General features: G+C 40.3%; 1 protein-coding gene across 2 annotated transcripts in view; it reads left to right on the top strand.

Moving 5' to 3' along the window:
- Window positions 1-19,188, top strand: part of pvalb6 (parvalbumin 6) — a 58,577-nt gene extending 39,389 nt beyond the window's left edge. The window contains exons 1-5 of one of the 2 annotated variants that reach the window (XM_085453689.1): window positions 7,883-8,076; window positions 15,977-16,042; window positions 16,478-16,610; window positions 16,737-16,846; window positions 18,440-19,188. In XM_085453689.1, coding sequence (XP_085309815.1) covers window positions 15,982-16,042; window positions 16,478-16,610; window positions 16,737-16,846; window positions 18,440-18,465 — 330 coding nt within the window. In that variant the 5' untranslated portion in view covers window positions 7,883-8,076; window positions 15,977-15,981 and the 3' untranslated portion in view covers window positions 18,466-19,188. Of the gene's footprint in view, window positions 1-7,882; window positions 8,077-15,976; window positions 16,043-16,477; window positions 16,611-16,736; window positions 16,847-18,439 lie in introns of those variants that run through there. The other variant, XM_085453688.1, reaches the window with a different exon arrangement.
- Window positions 19,189-19,622: the final 434 nt, after the last annotated feature.

The following is a 19,622-nucleotide window of genomic DNA, read 5'->3' as shown; positions in this document are numbered from 1 at the left end:
GCTGATGACAACACTGTCACCTCATGGATAGTTCAACAGTCACTCGATGTGAGAAATTTTATTTTCTCAACTCTCCAGACCAAAAGATGGACGCACAGATGGATATCTGACAGGCACACTCATACATCTTCCACCCTAAATCGCATCCAGCAAAATCCTCTTTTCTTCGATGTGGCTTTTTGTCTCGTCTTTTTCCATCTTCCATCAACCTTTCTTCTCTATCGGTACATCATCCTCCTTTGTGTGTAGAGACAGGTCAATCATTCGTTCACACTTCCAAGTCTCTGGGTATCTTTGTCCAATATCTTCAGACCCTGCAGCAAGGAGTGGTCCTTTACATCTATAAATTTGCAGAAACCTTCTAGGTTTACGGGATGCAGTTCTATTGTTCAAAGGGGGACTGATGATTATTACGGTGAATAACCAGGTGGATTTTTCTGTCTGTCTATTACACATCTTTTCCCTTTTTCTCCTATTGTCAGATTCACTGCCACTTTTCCCGTCAATCTATCAAATTTTGTCTCACAACTCTGTGTACTTTACTTTTCTTTCTGCATTTCGATGTGAGAGCGAGATGGATGGAAGCACTGCTGAGGCACAGTAATATAACAGTGCACATGGAGGACACATGATGGCTGTTCTCTCCAGCTTTCTCTTTCGCAAACACTCTTACAGCTTATGTGTGTGCGCGCGTGTCGGGGATGTTACATTTAAAAAAAATTGTGTGTCTCTATCAAGGAATACAAGAGTACTTTTATTTGCATATTTATTTCTTAATTCTTTTAATAAAAAAGATTTTTTTTTGGTTCCTTTCAGTCGCTGATGTCAAATTCAAATTCAAATTCAAATTCAAATTTTTATTTGTCACGTACACAGTCATACACAGTACGATATGCAGTGAAATGCTTGGACAACTGCTCGTGACCTAAAGAAAACAAAAAAGGAAAAGGCTATGAATAAGATAGGAAATAAATATGAAAAATTAAAAAGGGTAAATTTAACTAGGAAGGAATAAAATATAAATTAAGGTTAAAAATTAAATAACTGTACAACACACTGGGAAAGAATAAGATAAAATATATAAATTAAATTGAAAATAAAATAACTGTACAACAAAATACACAATATAGAACTATATAAGAATGTATGAACAAAATACACAAGAAGTATAAATAAATATATACACAATAACAGCAGCATATACACAATAACAGCAGCAGTGATTTAAGTGATGAAGTGAAAACAATGTCCAGAATGTCCAGTGTGTGTGTAAGAACTGTATGTGTGGGTCAGTACTGTGTGGTGGTGTGATTGAGAGACCGTATCGCCTGCGGGAAGAAGCTCCTCCTCAGTCTCTCTGTGTTGGCCTTCAGGGAGCGGAATCGCTTTCCTGACCTCAACAGAGAGAACAGTCTGTTGTTGGGATGGCTGAGGTCCTTCACGATCTTCCTGGCCTTGGTCCAGCACCGCCTGCTGTAGATTGAGTGCAGGTCAGGGAGCTCGGAGCGGATGGTGCGCTCAGCTGACCGCACAACCCTCTGTAGAGCTCGTCTGTCCTGCATGGTGCTGTTCCCGAACCAGGTTAAGATGTTTCCCGTCAGGATGCTCTCTATGGTGCAGGAGTAAAAGTTCCTGAGCACCTTGGAGGGCAGTTGGAAGTCTCTCAAGCGTCTGAGGTGGTAGAGACGCTGTCAGGCCTTTTTCACCACGGAGTTGATGTGACAGGACCATGACAGGTCCTGCGTGATGTGAACTCCGAGGTATTTGAAGCTGTCCACTCTCTCCACTGGGCACTCGTTGATGACGGGGGTCTGGTAGTTCCTCTCCTGCTTAGTGCTGAAGTCCACTATCAGCTCCTTTGTCTTACTGACGTTTAGAAGGAGGTTGTTCCTCTGGCACCAGTTCTCCAGATTCCTAATCTCCTTCAGGTAGGCCGTCTCGTTGTTATCAGAGATCAGGCCCACCACGACGGTGTCGTCAGCAAACTTGATGATGGTGGTGGAGCTGGTAGTGGCCACACAGTCATATGTGTACAGAGAGTACAGCAGGGGGCTCAGAACACACCCCTGGGGGGCTCCAGTGCTGAGAGTGGTGGAGGCTGAGACATGTCCGCCCATCCTTACTGCCTGTGGTCTGCCAGTTAGGAAGTTGGAGATCCACTGACACATAGATGAGCTGAGTCCCAGATGCTCCAGCTTGGTGGTGAGTGTGGAGGGAATTATGGTGTTAAATGCAGAGCTGTAGTCTATGAAGAGCATTTTAACATAATTCCCCCTTCTAGTGTCCAAGTGAGTGAGTGATGTGTGGAGGAGATGAGAGATGGCATCGTCTGTGGAACGATTTGGACGGTAAGCGAACTGTAGTGGGTCCAGTGTGTCTGGTAGTGAAGAAATGATGAAGTCTCTGACCAGGCGTTCAAAGCACTTCATCACTACTGAGGTGAGGGCTACAGGGCGATAGTCATTGAGAGAAGCAGGGTGGGGTTTCTTCGGGACAGGAACAATGATGGACTCTTTGAAGCATGTGGGGATCACCGACTGAGATAAAGAGATGTTGAATATCTCAGTGAACACAGGAGCTAGTTGGTATGCGCAGTCTCTGAGGATACGACCTGGGATGCCGTCTGGTCCTGCTGCTTTCCTGGTGTTCACTCTCTTGAAGGCTCTCCTTACTTCATGCTCGGAGATCACGAGCACGTTTATTTATTGACATTCTAACCTAAAACATTTCATTTCCTCACATCAGATTTTTGCACAGTGAAGTATCCTCCAAAGAGGCCTGGATTTGATTTGGATGCAAGTAGCACATAAAAATCTCAAAGGGGGCTTATTAGGTTCCCTTCCAGCCACTGTAGTAGCTTTGCATGATTCATAATTCAATGTAATCCTTATTTGTTCTGTGGTAGGCACTGATGTGACCCTCCAATTCATCCACTGCTTGAAACAAGCTGCTTTAGCTTCCCCATCTTTGGCCGCTTTTCCAAATGACGGCCACTTTCTTTGGATTGGCTGCCACTCTCAGCAAGATTTGTAGCAATAGCAGTATCTGCATATCTCCTCTCTTTGTGTCTCTGAAATTGAATTTTCAGTGCAATCTGAAGCCGGAGGTTTTGGATCACAGAGACTTGTATGAATGCTGAGCTCATTTTTGAAAACTTATGCCATATTAAATGTTACTGTGCGGTGACAACCCAACATATATATTTTCATTAGATGGAGATGACACATTTTTCAAATTGGTTTTGTTAGTGGAGGAAGAAAGAGAATCAGAGGGGGTGGGGAGTTCCAAAAGAATCACAAGGTTATCTAGGACAGAAGGATATTTCAGACAGGCATACCAAGACCCATTCTTAGACCTCTGTGTCATGAACTGGAACAAGAAGTTGACACTGATATCATCTGCAGAGTGAGACAGTAGCATGTTATGAGACGATATTCATCAGATGACACCAAGATAGGATAACTTCTGGGATGTCAAGGTATTTGAGTTTAGTGTGCAAAAGGTCACGTGTCATGTTTTAGGGTGATTTTGCATCCATATATGAACAGTGGATTTAAAAGAAAAATCTAAATGTAATTCAAAGGCTTTTAATTCAAGAGACTTAACAAAAGGATTTAGGAAGCTAAACACCTATTTTCATACACAGTTCTTCTTTTTAGAGCTTCAAATGTGATTGGACAAACTAACATAAATATAATAATCATAACATCACAAATATCCTTTGCAATCAGTGACAGCCTAGGCATCAAAATAGGAAACTCTTGGGTTGCTTTTGTCTTTGGGTCATTATCCTTTTGCACTGTGAAGCTCTGTCCCATCAGTTTTGCTTCTATTAGCAGTCAAATCATCACTAAACACTAGTGACCACCAGTTCCACTGGCAGCCATACACCCCAATGGCACGACATTGCTCCAGATGTCGGGGTATGCTTGTGGGTCATGATTTATTTCTCTTCTCCAGATTTTTCTCTTCCCATCATTCTGGTAAAAGTGCATCTTGGTTTGATGTACCCAAAGAATTAAGATGTTTTCTAACCCTCTTGTTCTGGAGTGTAACCAGTTGTTTGCTGCAATCCCTCTATGTTTCCATTTACAAAGGCATCTCTTGAGTGTAGATTTTCACAAAGACGCTGAGATAATGACACCTACCTCCTCCAGAAGAATATGAAGACAAGAGAGAAAGAGGTCAACCCCCCTTTTTTTTTTGCAGTACATCCATGCATTTAAAATATGCAGGGAAGCAGATAGTTCGGAGCAAACTTCCTTTTTCCCTATCTCTTTGTACTTACCAGGTTCCCATTGTGACTGCATTATGTTGGCTTACCTGGATTCCCGCTCAAAGGAATTTCATTCAACCCAACTTCTCTTATTAGCATTTCTCTTTCTTTTCCTCCTTGGAATTCTACCTTATACTTTATCATCTTAGTTGATCTCAAGAATAACCTCCCTTTGTTCTGACGTGATAAGTAATCATGTTTTGCTTAGAATCCTTTTAAAAAGGAGGCCAAAGAAATAATCTGAGAGGAAATTAATAGTCATAATCTTAAATCCCAACTCAATAATTAGCAGTTTTTTAACGCAAATAACTTACACAAATATTTGATCATGATTTGACTAACAAAGCCAGATAAACTCAGGAGAATCCAATAATGAGCCAAACGAGTTTGCATGATTAAGAGTAGATCCGGTCTGCATGACTGCTGCCAATGAATCAGAGAGGTAGGTTGTAATTTTCCACCTTAATGTGCCATTCTGTGCACAACAACATATCCAAATCCATTTGGAGCAATCTCAAACAAACATTGACAAATGGGAGTCCCATAAGTAAACACGAGCCAAAAATCTTTTTTAATGAAAACGGTGCAGCGGCAAACCAATCGTTTGTAGCAGCAGGGCGACTGGAAACATTCAGATGCTGTTCGGGAGGGTGGAGTCTGTGCTGCCATGGTATTGGGACAAAAGAAAAACTCCCAAACATTTGTTTTTTGTCTCTAAATGTGAGCCAATGATGAACCTGGAGTCCTGCAGTCTTTGGGGTTTGAGATAAACCCAAACACATAAGGCAAACTCTGGGATTGATCCTTCCTCACATTCGGTCCTTTTGCTTCGACAACATTCAACCCCTCTGTACACCATCTTACATCGAAATTCCTTTGCATCATCTGCTGTCAACCTTCTAGCCCTCTACTCCTTCACTAGAGAGAATGCTCTCTTTGCATTCCTCTTTAAATCTCTCCTTTGTCATTACTATTTTAATTTCTGCACTTTCATCACCCACCTTTATCTCCCTCCTGGCTTCAGTTGTCACAACTCCATCAGCTCTCTCTCTGTCTCTCTCTTCTTCCCTCCTTCGTCCTGTCACCCTGCTGACTCCTCTTGGCAGGCAACAGCGAGAAGCACCCAGGCAATGAGGGAATCAAGGTAACTCCCTCTGCGGCCCTTTGGCTGGACAAAGTGAGAACTTAAAAGGAGTGTACTAGCAAAAAAACGTAATGGGTGGAAGGAGGGATAGAAATTCCTGTCACAACGTTGCAACAAAATTAGATAAAGATGGAGGGAAGAAAAAGGAGAATACACAGCAGCAAGGACAGGGGCAGAGGAATTAAAAGAGAAGGTTATTTTTAGTTTCGAGTTCTCACATAAGATCCTAAACCTGAACATAATAAGGTATTTGTCAGTACCTTCAATTTCATATCATTGCTTTTTGCCACCCTACAAGTAACTGTGACTAGATTACTGATCTCATATCTCAGTTTCCCAGTTTCTGTCAACATGTTGTAACTAAAAATGTATGATTGGAAAAGAAAGAGGTCAGTATCATTTGGGGGTGGTTTAAATCCCACATAAAAAACACCACCAGTAACATTATATAGACTAGGAAGGTCATTGGAGAACTCGATTTAATGCCATTAAAACCTTGTAAGGATTGCAAAGTCATGGTGATGACAGTCTCAGGCAAATATACAAAACATTTCATAATTAGATGGCAAAGATAATAAATCTTTGCCCGTTTAAACACTTTTCTTTCTAAAATAAATACCCAGCATGAAATTGATAGTAGCCTCATAACTACAATATCTTTACAGTAACTGGGATGATAGCACCTGGTGTCCACAGTCGCTCGACAGAGAATACACACCCCTGTTTTTAATGTCTCACTCACACTCCTGCACTCAGCATTCACAATGCATGCACGAGTCCCAAACACACAAACACAGACTTGTTTACGGCTCTTACATGCAGACAGTAGTGCCTAAGCCTTGGACTGTCTTTCTAAAGGTCACTGTGAGCGATTCTTTAGTGGAAACAGCTGTTTCCACAGCTATAAGTACTTCACATCTATAAGTGAGCCTCAGGAACAATTCCTGCACTGAGTGATCAACAGCAGCGTGGTCCTCTTGCAGGTTCTTTCTCTGCATTGTTCACTGTGGAGGTGTACTTCTCTGCAAATTTTATTCAGAATACTGTTCAATTTTCTTTTCCTTAATTCATATCTTAACTTCAGAAAACTGATTTTAGAAAATCTAACAATTAACGATTCACAAAGCCCCTCCCTTAGAAAGGAAGTAACGAGGTATGAATCAGCAGCCTGGGTAAGCCACAGCAGTTTCTTCTAAAAGTGAGATTCATGCCTCTGCATTAAATCTACATTGTAGGTATATAGCATCCGCAAACCCTTCTGAAACCCTAGCTAGCTTTGATTGACCCACTGTGGACATATTGTTGGCTTCTGTCAGTTCCTGGCCGCCTGTTCTTCTGATTCGATTTTCCAAATCAATGGAAAGAGAATGGATAAACTAGTGTTTACTGGGAACTAAAAGCGCTATATAAATGCAATCCATTATTATTATTATTATCATTAAGTACTGTTTTGGCAGCAAAACTGCAAAGCAACACCCCCAGCATTGGTATAAATGCTGGAAACATCGTAGGGGCTACATCGATTCAAAGCAGAAGTATAAATCACACATAAGGCCATACAGAGTTAAAAGTACCAAGGATGGGGACTATTTTTTGAGAAACTTTTAACTTGGCTCTTTTTCATGTCTGAAATCTTCTCTCATGTATCCTCTTTTTTACATTGGATTTAAGAATGTTTGCTTTGGGCCCAATATACCCTTTATGGAAATATATTCTTCTTTTTTTCCCCACTATATATTCTAGATAACCAAACTAGTATTGTTAAGTATCCTGTTTGCACCTACCTCATGGGCTTATATTAGCATAATTAGCTAACGTTTACAGCCAACTCAAGGGGCTAATGTTAGCTTAATTAGCTAGCTAGCCACATGACAAATTTCACCATCAGATATAAACAGAAATCAAAAATGTTTTGCCACCACAGGTGTAAACGACAAAGTATAACAATACAGGAAATCCTGAGCATCAATACTAACTAAAAAAAAGATTATTAGACAAAGCATCATAAGAAATACCCTAAAGACGATTTTGTATGCCAACTTTCTAACAGTTTAAATGATCAAGAGATAGAAAACAACAGTGATAGAGAGCAGGGCCTTGTAATTTGTCACTGATGATGTGGAATGCCTTAAAGGAGGAATTCGTAGAGGAGAATTAAAAGTGAAAATTAAAGGTTTAAGAGAATGGAGAGAGAGGAAGAGAGAGAGAGAGAGAGAGAGGCAAAGAGAAGTAGTGGAGTGAGTGATAGGATCAGAGACGGATTAGAGGACAGAGCAAAGTCCCTCGGGTGGGAGGTGTGAGAAAATTAGGTGGAGAAATCGAATGGCTGGAAGGAGGGAGAGCTAGAGTGAGGGAGGGGTGAGAAAGGGTGAGCATAAGAAAAGAAATCTGGCTGGAACGAGGGGTGGAGATTGATCCAAGATTATTAATAGTAATGTCTGATTTGCACGGGTCCAGTCAGGAAAGCGATACAGGCCAACCTAGCGGGATAACATCCCTGTCCCCACACTGAACCCGGAGCCCATTTTTCATCCTAAAATAGTTGGAGAGGACAGGTATAAAACTGAAAGAGCAGAGCCTCTGATCTTTGACTGGACATCCCTCCTGAACCCATCTCGCCCCTCTTCCCGCCTTAAACCCGTCCACCAGCAACAAGGTAAGAGGAAGAATGAGGGAGAGACAAAAAGTTTGCCTGAAAGAAAAAGACAGCGATAAATGAGAGATGAAACGACAAAGGCCAGTGCTTTAAGTGTAACCTGCAGCAGATCACACTTGACAATGATTTTCAGGTACCTTCCTCACAGGGCTGATGAATGCTTACAGCTGGCTTTGCTTTCTAATCAAATGAAGTGATGGATGCAACTAAACAGGAAAAGCAATTTGCCTTCTTTCACTGTCTCCATAGAGTCTGCTTAGATTTAGATAGAGCGACAGGATATCAACAAAGTAATCACTTTCTGATAGTAACGCTTTGCTGCCAGAATTAAAGGACACAGGTTTGCAACACCGCTTACGTGTGAAATCTGTCAAGGTCAAATTTTAATTACCACTTAATGAGATTGAAAGCAGTGTCCTGTCCGTGCTCCATGGTAATGCATCTGTAGCAAAATGCTGATGAAGTACGGGAAATTTCTCTTGAGAATAAATCCGTGTGCTTATGATTAAAATGTTGCATATTACTCACATACTAAACTGTGCCATGAATATTAATGAGGAGAACAATACTTTAGTGGTTGCAGTCTTAATTAATGAGGAGACAGAGTTTTTTGGTGCAAACATGACACAGGGACGTGCCCCTCGGGTAAAGTGGTACAACTTTTGCCATCTTTGCTCGTGGGCCGTCATTAATGGTGTATCTGCTTCACACCAGGACATTCTTATTACGTTGGCATAATTTAAAGTACAGTTTTACTTCAGGTGCCAAATGACATATCTCTTATATACTGGTCTCTAAAAACTTACTGTACAGGAAGAGCAAAAAGATGCATGTCTCCTGCTTGAAATACACAATAACACACCCCATGTATATAAAGCTTCACTTCAGACTAACAGATTCAGCCCATAGCACACTGAAATGTCTAAAAAATTATTTGTATGATCATTGTTATGATTAGATTACAAGTTTTGTTTTCCTTTGACCAGGAACTGAATATTTTCTTGTAAAACAATGCACAGATCCTTCTGCACACACACACATACGCACATGCAAACCACAAATGCAGCGCTGTTGCTGATGGCAAGCTGTAACTGTGTGGTTAAGCTATCCTCTCCCGTACCTGCCAGCGGATTAGACAGTGGCCAGTGGTGATAACAGCCAGATGATCCCCATGCCTCTGCTGCTCTTATCAAATCCTCTTTTTACTCGCTGCAGTCGCCCGTGGCTACATGCACGCACAAGTGTGTTTGTTTCAGTTACGGAACTGACACCACTGTACCATCTCTTCCCATAAGGAGCGGTATACAATCGATAAGCAGTCTTATGCACTCTAACAGATAGCTCTGGTTGAGGTAATTTTGCAGATCAGTGGCAATTCAGATTAAAAGCTTTCAGGGAGAAAGAAAATCATTGAGGGCTCCCTTTGTTTCAAGAAAGAATAGCCCATTAGAGTGCTTCATTGTCTTCACATTAATGGTGTAGCTAAAGCTGCTGGCACCCTTTAAGGGAACTGAATGACAAATGTTAAATACTGAAATCTTTTGTAGGGATATGAAATGCACTGTATGGTTATAGGCCAAATGAAAAATTGTGGAGTTTTTAATTACAAAATAAACCTCGCTGTTGGCGATCGTAATGAAACCTTAAATCAGCATAAAGCTTGAGGGGTGTTTAAGTCACATAATAACAATAATTCCACTAGAATGTGTTTATTGTTTAATGTTAGATTGCTGTAAAATGCCAGAGAGGCGGAAAGAGAAAAAATGAAGAAGGTTCATTTTCAGTTCACACTGCAGTAATACTGAAGGGGCACCTTGCCTTGGTTTATCTATATAAGTCTAACACACACTGGCACACACATATTACCTCAGCTTTTAACAGAGTTCCTCTCAAACACACACACACACACACACACACACACACACACACACACACACACACACACACACACACACACACACACACACACACACACACACACACTCTCTCTCTCTCTCAGATTCACATTCTCAAATGAGCACAAACGGCTCAGGTTTCTTGAAATGCAAGTATATTCTTCCTGCATTCCACCTCTTTACTCGAGTCTGCCTGGCACCTCAGTAACACATTTAAAAACTTTCACACGCACACGCACACACACGCAAATATATTCACACATCCATGCAGCTGTTACTGTAAACTGGAGAGTTGGCACTCTTGCACTATAGTTGGGTTTCCCACACCTAGCAAGACCATCAGAGTCATGTGACTTCCCAAGTCTTTCCCCACTTTAAAAGGTTCACAGGCAAGCCTTGTGTAAACCAGAACTGCCTTTGAGATGTTACTTTATCCTCAAGAAATACGAAGCGTTTTCTAAAGTTCGGTCTTTGTAGAATAACTTTCAATTTTTTATTTAGCCAGACAAAAGATGTCATCTAATAATAATCAAACATTTCACCAATTATGAGCTAAATGTGTTACTGTATACACTGTGTACAAATAAATTACTCTGTTAATAAATAGGCAAAATTACAAATGGTTCATTATCTGACATTTTAATAAACTACTAGAAAAGTAATAACAATAAGAAGTAAATAATATACAAAGCAGTCATTGAGTCCACACTTTGAAATACATGAATAAATTCATAAATGCATAATGGACTTTGCTTGTTGTGGACATGGATCATGTTGACTTCTTAATAATTGTGCTACTATGGCTGTTCGTTTTAGATTCATTTCGTGGTATTGAATGAAATCCCCCGACATTAAAGTTTAGAGTTAAAGCAATCTGTCAACTTTTTAAAAAATCTGCTGATTACCTTTCTCACTCATTAGTACATTTGATAAAACAAATATTTAATATGCCCATGAATAAGCTTTAGAGTTGTTGGTATGTGGATTTCTCTTATGCTAAGAACAAATTTCATCCACTTCCTTCCAATCTATTCTGGCTCCAGTATCGTATACTTCAGGCACGCCTGATATTTCAAGTGTTCTCATTTGACTTTGCAAGAAAGTCGAGCAAACTGAATTTATTTATTTTTAAAGAAGTATTTAGAGATGCTCTTCTATAAACAGAATAGTTGATCGACTGTTGCCTTCCTATAAGCTTGGCCATTTTCTCTGACCTCTTTCATTGGCAAGACCTTTTCATTGGATATTTTCTCTTTCCCAGACGGCTCTCTATGAACCCTAGAGATGGTAAGTCTCAAGAGATCGGCAGTTTCTGAAATACTCGGACCACTCCATCTGGCGCCAACAACTATGCCACTCTCCTGACAGACTTTCTGACTAATGGGTCACAATGCGTGAGGGTGAATCATGTATTTTCTGATGTGCTCTCCTCTTGTACTGGATCACCCCAGGGTTGCTGCCTCTCTCTCCTCTTCTGTTCATTCTGTACACGAATGAGTGTCGCAGCAATTTCACGAACAGACACATCCTGAAGTTTGCTGATGACACAGTGATCGTCAGTCTTCTGGTGGGGGACGAGTCAGGCCATGGACAGGTTGTAGATGATTTTGTGGATTAATGTGATGAGTCCTTCCTTTCACTCAATGTGTCAAAAACTAAAGACATGATTATTGATTTTAGGAAGTCCTTTTATAGCTCATCACCCACTATCATTAAAACTGCTGATATTGGGATCGTTGAGAGTTATAAATATCTAGGTGTGGTACTTGACCATAAACTGTGTTTTGAATCTCATGCTGATGCCACTACTAAAAAAGTTCAACAAAGACTGTTCTTTTTAAGGAGAATGAGATCTTTTAATGTCTCATCTGAGATGTTGTCTTTGTTTCATAGAAGTTTTATTGAATCTGTGATGTCTTTTTGTATCGCTGCCTGGTTTGGTAACCTGATGGTGAGGAATAAGAATTGGTTGGGTCTTTTGGTAGAAACTACTAGCAAAATTTCAGGGCGCTGGAAAGATGGACTTTTGGCCATTTACAATAAAAATGTGCTTAGAAAGGCTCATTCTATTGTTCATTGTTCGAACCATCCACTTCACAGTGAGTTTGAGTTGTTGCCTCCTGACCTCTGAGGAAGACCAAAAGACTCCAAGCTTCTTTTATCCCTACTGCATCCTGTCTCCTAAATGGCATATAACCGTTCTGGGATTTTCTATTACTATCATTGTCATTTTATATGATTGTTTTGTTTACTTTTATCCTGTTGCTAAACTAATTTCCCTTTTGGGACAATAAAGATTGAATTTGAATTGAATTATATGATTGGCTGATTAGATCATTGCATCGATGAGAATTAAAATGAATGCCATGTGATCTACTAATCACATAGACATTACCAACATTAAAAATGAAATAAAATGACACCAACGAAGAAAATCTGCACATTTCCTCAAATACCTAATTTATTTAATAGATTATTAAAAGAGATCTGGGATGTTATAGATTAGTATTTTAGTAGTATTTTTACCATCCTCACAAGGTGAACTGTTAGTCTGTTTGTATGCGTGCAGGTGTGTCTGCGTGGTCAAATGTGCTACTGTAACAGGAAATATCACAAAGATGGATTTTTGGATTTTAGCAGTTTTTTGTGTCTTTCAGAGGAAAGGCTTGGTCAGCATGTAAAAGCATCATTCGCATGAATTTACTGGTGTATAGTTGAAACCAAAATGACTCTGAAGATAGGTTTGCTTAACCGTTAAGGGTCATAAAGGTACATAAAGAGCTGCTAAACATTCATTTTATTGTGGCTATTAAACACAGTGATATCTGAGGCATGATGCAGCAAAGAACAGGCGGCATGAGTCATTTGCAACCTGCGGAAATGTATAGGTCATACAGACCGTATTTCCAACAATGAGAAGGACGGAGGGGTGATATTGGCTAGTTCAGTATCATTTGCTGAACAGAGAGAACACAGTGTTGATGACGGTCCAAGTAAAATGATGATGGAGTGTCATTCCTATGACTTTAGCTGAGACAGTTCAACTCCGTCAACTCTCAAAGTTTTCCACCAGAGCATCTGACTAATCTTTGAAGTCAGACTCTTACAAATGTGTTCCATGTTAAAAAATTTAGAAGATGGATTACTATGAAATTAAGCACACTTGTTGATAATTGGTGAATGCATTATGGTTAATTTGTTAGTGTTGCTATGTTTCAGACAACCTCAGAATAGGATATTTTGAAGCCTTAACTAGATTAAAATGAAAGGGCTGAAGATTTCAAGTATATTGTATAAAATAGAAAACGTATTGTCTTAAAAACAAGCTGGTGTTTTTTTTAATCAGACAGCCCTAACAACACTGGATAAAAAACTGAAAGTAATATGAATTAAATTTTCACTTTATTATCACCTGTCACCTGCTGACAAGTTTTTACCCTTGGAAATCATCCCTTCTCCTCCTGTCCTCCACCCTCTTTCTTTCTCCATCTTTGAGAGTGACGATTCATTTTTAAATTTTTAAGATGCTGTTAAGCTGTTTGAAACACGCTACTTAAAAAAAGTAGCTCTGCTTATGCTCATCCCCCATCTGTATGAGCTAGACGCTGAATAAAAAATCTCTTTATTGTTAACATCTGCTTGCACAAATGAATGACAGGTATTAGAGGATGTGTGTGGACTGTGCTCTGCCATGGGGTGACATTACGTTCTGATTTGCTGATTATCTCCGTGGCATCTGCATCTGAATCAAACTACGTATCAGATATCAGATTTAATTGCTCGTTAACTGAAGGTGTCAGGACACCGTTAGGGATCACGTGCGTTCCAGTGTGGCTGGTATTGCTTTCACCTTGTGAATCGTTCTGTCTGTCTGCGTGTTTTTGTGTTCTCATAGGAGAATATAGTGATTGTGACGCCAATATATACAGGACCTGCTGCAAGGGCACTGTTTTGAGTGTTTTGAAGTGTTTTGCACGTGTACACTTACTGGCTACATCATTAGGTACATCTTGCTAGCAACCGTTTGGACCATTTTTTTGTCCTTAGAGCTGCCCTAATTCTTGGTGGCATAGATTCAACAAAGTGCTGTAAAACATTCCTCAGAGATTTTGGTCCACATTTATATTCACAGCCAGTTTGGCTTTGTGAGATGGTGTGTTATACTGCTGAAATCAGATGGGTGGACACCATCACCGCTGACTTGAACCTGACCCTCCTATGCCGGCACAAATCAAGACTCATCAGGCTAAGACATGATTTTCCAGTCCTCTGTTGTCCAATTTTGCTAAGCCCATTCAAATGTCAGCCTCAGTTCCCTGTTCATAGCTGACAGAAAGAGCACTGTGGTGTTTTGCTGCTGTAGACCACATCTGCTTAAGGTTCTTGAGATGTTGTGTGTTTAGTGATGTTCTTCTGTGTATCTTGTCAGTCAATCACTTTTGCCTTTTTTCAGCTCAAAACAGTCTCTCCTTTGATGTCTGGCATCAATAAGGCATTTTCTCTCAGAGAACCAGCACTCACTATGTTTTCTCTATTTCAATCCACATAACTAAGTCTACTTCCTTAGACACAGTTATGTGGCACAATCCCAGTACATCAGCAGTATATCCGTCTGGGCAAGCATTTTTTGCAACTTTGTGGGACACAAAGTAAAACATATGCTTCCAGTTTATCATTTTTGATTAGTATGGAATAAAACTGGTGAATAACTTAAATAAAATTTATTTGATCTAGTAAATGTCCTCAACTAGTTAGTCTCTGGAAGACAGTTCGGCTGGCTGGTGTCCTCTGCTGACCTTTGGCTTTTTGCTGTGGATTTGAAGTTAGTCTGTCTGGAAAATTCACTGCACATCTATTGTGTGTGGTGTTGTGTGATAGCCTGCACCTGACGTTCTGAAATGCTGTGATTTAATGTTCTAATTTCAATGTAATGTATTATTCACCTGATTTCCAAGACATTTTTCTGGTGAACTGTGAATAGCGCAGAAAGTCGTACATTTGTCCATTCAGGCAAAGGTTCGTGTGGATGTGAGTGAACCAGTACTCATTGATCACACAGCCTACTTAAAATAATGTGTTGCCCACAAAACCCCATTATGGTTCGCCTGCCTGTAAAGTGAAATCGGAGTACTACTTCCTCTAATCCACACATAACTCGCTTCCCCTTAGCACCACTCCTCTCTAGCTTTATAACTTCCTCCTCCACTCTTACAGATTTGTGTTTACCGTCTAATGTATACATCCCATACACGTGTCTTTACACTCTCAACAGAAGGAAAGAGGGCATCAGTCAAAGTCAGCGGGAAAGTGACAACTTCATAAGCAGCGATCAGGTTCAGTCACACACACGCAGTAAAAAGCCAAAGCGCAGTTTAGCGCAGGGTTCACCTTTCATAGCACGAGGCACAAGAAGAAGATTCTCCATCTGGAGTGGGCTGACAAACTGAATTCTCCGGTGATATTTCAAACACAGCAGAGGACTCATATGGTCTGTTAAACCCCTGCTGACTTGGCCTCTCGCCCTGTTTGTGTCCCTACCACCTCAAAGATATGACACAGATAAAATGGAAAACATTTGAAAGGCACACTTGTTTTTGTGTCCATCTGTCATCACTCGTCTCCATCATTCTGGTATTCTCCTTCCATCCTGATTTTTGTTTTAATTTCCGCAGCCCTGGCTCTACATCCTGAAATGCCACAAACAAACCTCCTTCACTTCCCGTATCTCTCAACACCCTACTACAGCAGGATACCTTTCTCCTCTCATTCTCCTCTTTCCCTTTATCACTCCTCTTTTACTGTCACTAATTCATTCTGTCACTCATCACCTCCTTCTCACATGTCCTGATTTCCTGCTCCATTTCTAGAGTGTCACCAGTGTAATACGAGAATGTCTCAGTACTGTCTCTGCTCTCTGGCAACCTTGCTTTTAACCTTGTCCCCTCTCGGGTCTTCTCTTTTGATTCAGTCTCTCTCCCCTGACTTATTTTATCCAACTCCAACAGCCGAGATGGCAATGAGCAGCATCCTCAACACCGATGACATCAAGAAAGCTCTAGATGCATTTGCAGGTGAGTACCAGCACAGCCGTGACGGGAAAAAGTTAGTCCCAAAAAAAGCTGGAGCCAGAACTTTTGGGGGTGTTTTTCTCTTACGTCGTTCTATATCGGTTACACTCAACTTATAAAAAATAATTTTCCACCTTTGGCCTTCATTAACCAGACCAACACAGAATAAGAAACTTCCCTCGACATTGAGAAATTAGTAGTTTAATTGTATTTCACCATGTTCTGACAGTTTGTGAATATTCACACTTACTTACGTCAGGAATTTAATGCCCTTTAAGTGTCCAAAAAAAGCTTTGTCTCTTTTTTAAACATTAGAAGATCCAATCGTATCTAAATCACTCTGTTTTTTGGATTATCAAGTTTTAATAGGCATCAAGAGGAGTTTAAATGAAATCGTCACAGTCCTGATGTGGCTTCTGTGTTTTTCTGTGTGTCCAGTTGCTGACTCTTTTGACCACAAGAAGTTTTTTGAGCTGGTGGGTCTGAAGTCCAAGTCTGCCGACGATGTGAAGAAGGTCTTCACGGTGCTGGACGCGGACAACAGCGGCTTCATAGAGGAGGAAGAACTCAAGTGAGACAAACTAACACATGCACTCAAACACACATGTGTGTGCAAAGAAATCCCCAAAAGAGTAACAATTATCCACACAAAAGCATTCTGTGACACAAATCCAATCTTCTTTGCTTCCTCTCGTAGATTCGTCCTGAAGGGCTTTGCCAAAGATGGCAGGGACCTGACAGACAAAGAAACCAAAGCATTTTTAAAAGCAGCTGACAAGGATGGAGACGGCAAGATTGGAGTCGATGGTAAACGCAACACAAATACATCAAATTATTCTATTATTAAATAAAGGCCCACACATAAAGAACACAAAAACCCAAATGGCAGGTTTTTTTCCCCCCATTTTCATTCATCTATGCATGTGTTTAGTGCTTCATGGATAAAATCATGAAGAAAAAAAACAAGAAAAAGCAATCAGGGCAGATTTTAAGCACAAGTCTATCAATGTTCATATTTAAGAAAAGTTTTTTCAGTTTTTTGCCCTGAACTTTAGGGTAAAGCACACTACTAAAATTTAGCCTTGCTCCTTGAAATTGGCCATAGCAGTGTGGTTGTGATCGCATCCATAAACAGAAGCTACTGTATATCACCTCTGCTGCAGCAGGCACGTTATATGGCCTAAGACATATATCTTGAACTCATCTGGACACTTTTACATCCACTACTAAAACTGAATTAAGAGATATCTATGTCCTAGAAGACCTAGTGAACTCCCTCACACCCATACAAGAAATCCACTTGGCCATACGTTTCTTCTGCTGTTAATCTGCATTTTTTTTCAATGTGTAATTATATCTGTTCATTTCAAAAACCGGTGGGCGATGTAGCCACTGAAAGTGACACCCTAACCACAACAGTCAACTAAAGATAAAGGGCATGTGGTACAAAAGGGTTGGATGAACATCTTTGTCCTTAGAGTGGCAAGGATGTACAGTTAAACCCTGATACAGAACTGATAGATATGATTTTTGTCTTCTTAATATAGTAAACATATGATTATGCAAAAGCTGAGACCCACAGTAGATGCAGAATTCATACAAATGTCTGTCTACCGGTGGGTCCGCCTATAGGAATCATCAGCCCACTCACTGAAAACTCAGATCCACACTTACACAGCTATTTTTTAAAATTAGGATTTTTCAAAAAAATCTCTGTCCACATGGAAACGTTGGGGGAAAAAAAACATGCTAAAGCAACAGATGGTGATGAAGCAATATTGTGGTGTGCAGCCTGATGTCAAAAAAGGCGACAAAGGTTCCCATCTTTGATGTTGCAAGATAAAAATCAGGTTGTGAAAACATTCACCCTGGAAGGTGTTTACTCTATAGCTTGGTTTTCAGTTATCTAAATTGCAGTTTCTGTGTGGATGACAGTCCAAAACACATGAAAAAACTATGTGAATCAAAAAGCCGTGTACGTGTGGACAGGAACTTTAAAAACGAAAAAAATCATAGTCACTTTTTTACTTATCTTACTCATTTTTTAGTTCTTGTTCTTTTCTAAAGGCCCGAGTTGTCCCTACAAAAAACCCCGAATTCTGTAATTGTAATGTGTTTGATTAAATACAGAAAGTATTTAAGAAAAGTAACATTTATTTTCTTTTGTAAGCTCAAGAAAATTCAACTGCCCACCCAGAGATAACAGCGTGACATGATTTTTAAAGGCATGCATGTGATAACTTGTTTGATGCAGATAAGTCTCAAAACCTTATTCTGATATTGACAGGGTATAAACATTGTGCATAAAATAAACCCGCCTGCACGTGCTTCTCAACAGCGTTTCGATGTTTTGCTGTTTTCGCACACTCCTAACAGGTTGTGTTTTTTTCCTTCTTTCAGAATTTGCTGCCCTTGTGAAAGAATAATTCTTCTGCTCCCACTGCAATGAAGGATCACATGGCAACCAACACCACATCCTGGCAATCCCCCCACCTCCCCCTCCTCCTCCACCTCCGCCAGCACCTACACCTCTCCTTCCCACCAGGCTGAAGCCGATCCCCACTCCGATCACTCCTCTCCTCTTCACCTCCCACCTGCAGTTTTCACGAAACACAATGCTGCACTGAAGTAGGCTGTGCTGTGCAACCTCCTCACGTCCCGAGTTTCCCCTTTAGCCGTATTCACCCTATTTATTTAATCCTTTTTATACAAACTGTTCTTGTTTCTGTTTATGTATAGATTAAAAAAACATGCCTGCAGGAGTTAAACTTACATTGTAAAGCATAAAGTAGATATATAAAGATAACAGAGATTATAAAAGAAAGACCCTCATTTCCTTCTCTACTTCTGACTTTGCATCCTTTCCTAGCTTTCAATTTCCATGAACCAGTTCTTCCTCTCTCTTCCCTTCTTTGTTTATCTTTTTTTCTCTTCTTCTCCCTACTCATGTCTGGCTCAGTGCCCCTTACTGCATTCGCTCCCCTCTGTCCTCTCCCACACCATCAACCTATCTATCTAGCGATCCATCCATCCCTTTCTCCTCTGGTAATGAGCTGTTGTAAAACACACCAAAAGAAGAAAGAAGTCAAGCTGTGAAAGAACAAAATAAAGTGGAAAAAAGAAAAGCCTTGAGAAGGCTGACTCACTAAGTCGCTTCTGTTAATTCCTTCCTTTGATGTGACTCTTATCTGATTTTACACTTTCAATCTCGTTGTCCTTCTTTCTTTCTCCCTTCCTCTATTCTGTCACTTTTTCCTTTATCAAGCAGATCAGCTGAAAAAAAAACCCCCTAATGTTGTATGAGACGGTGTACTTTCAAAAACAAAACTGCTGTCTAAGGGGGTTAAAATGATCACACAGTATCATTTTTTTTTAATATTTCTTAATATATAATCTGTGGCATAAACAAAACCTCGGCGGAGTGGAGGTTTAAAAGGCCATATCTCCCATTTACTCAAAAGTGCAATACTAGTTTGAGAACCATGCTGTCGAGCCATTAGCACAGTTGGATTCATGCCGAGGTTCAATTTGGGTTAAGTATCCCCAGCGGAGGACCCAAACAGGCAACACAGGAATCTTTATC

Source organism: Copadichromis virginalis, linkage group LG4 (assembly GCF_057382275.1).
Source record: "Copadichromis virginalis isolate Kocher_CV1m ecotype Utaka linkage group LG4, C_Virginalis_male_GT1.1, whole genome shotgun sequence".
Classification (NCBI taxonomy): domain Eukaryota; kingdom Metazoa; phylum Chordata; class Actinopteri; order Cichliformes; family Cichlidae; genus Copadichromis; species Copadichromis virginalis.
The sequence above is the reverse complement of the archived record's forward strand: the minus strand, read 5'-3'. Positions and strand labels throughout refer to the sequence as shown.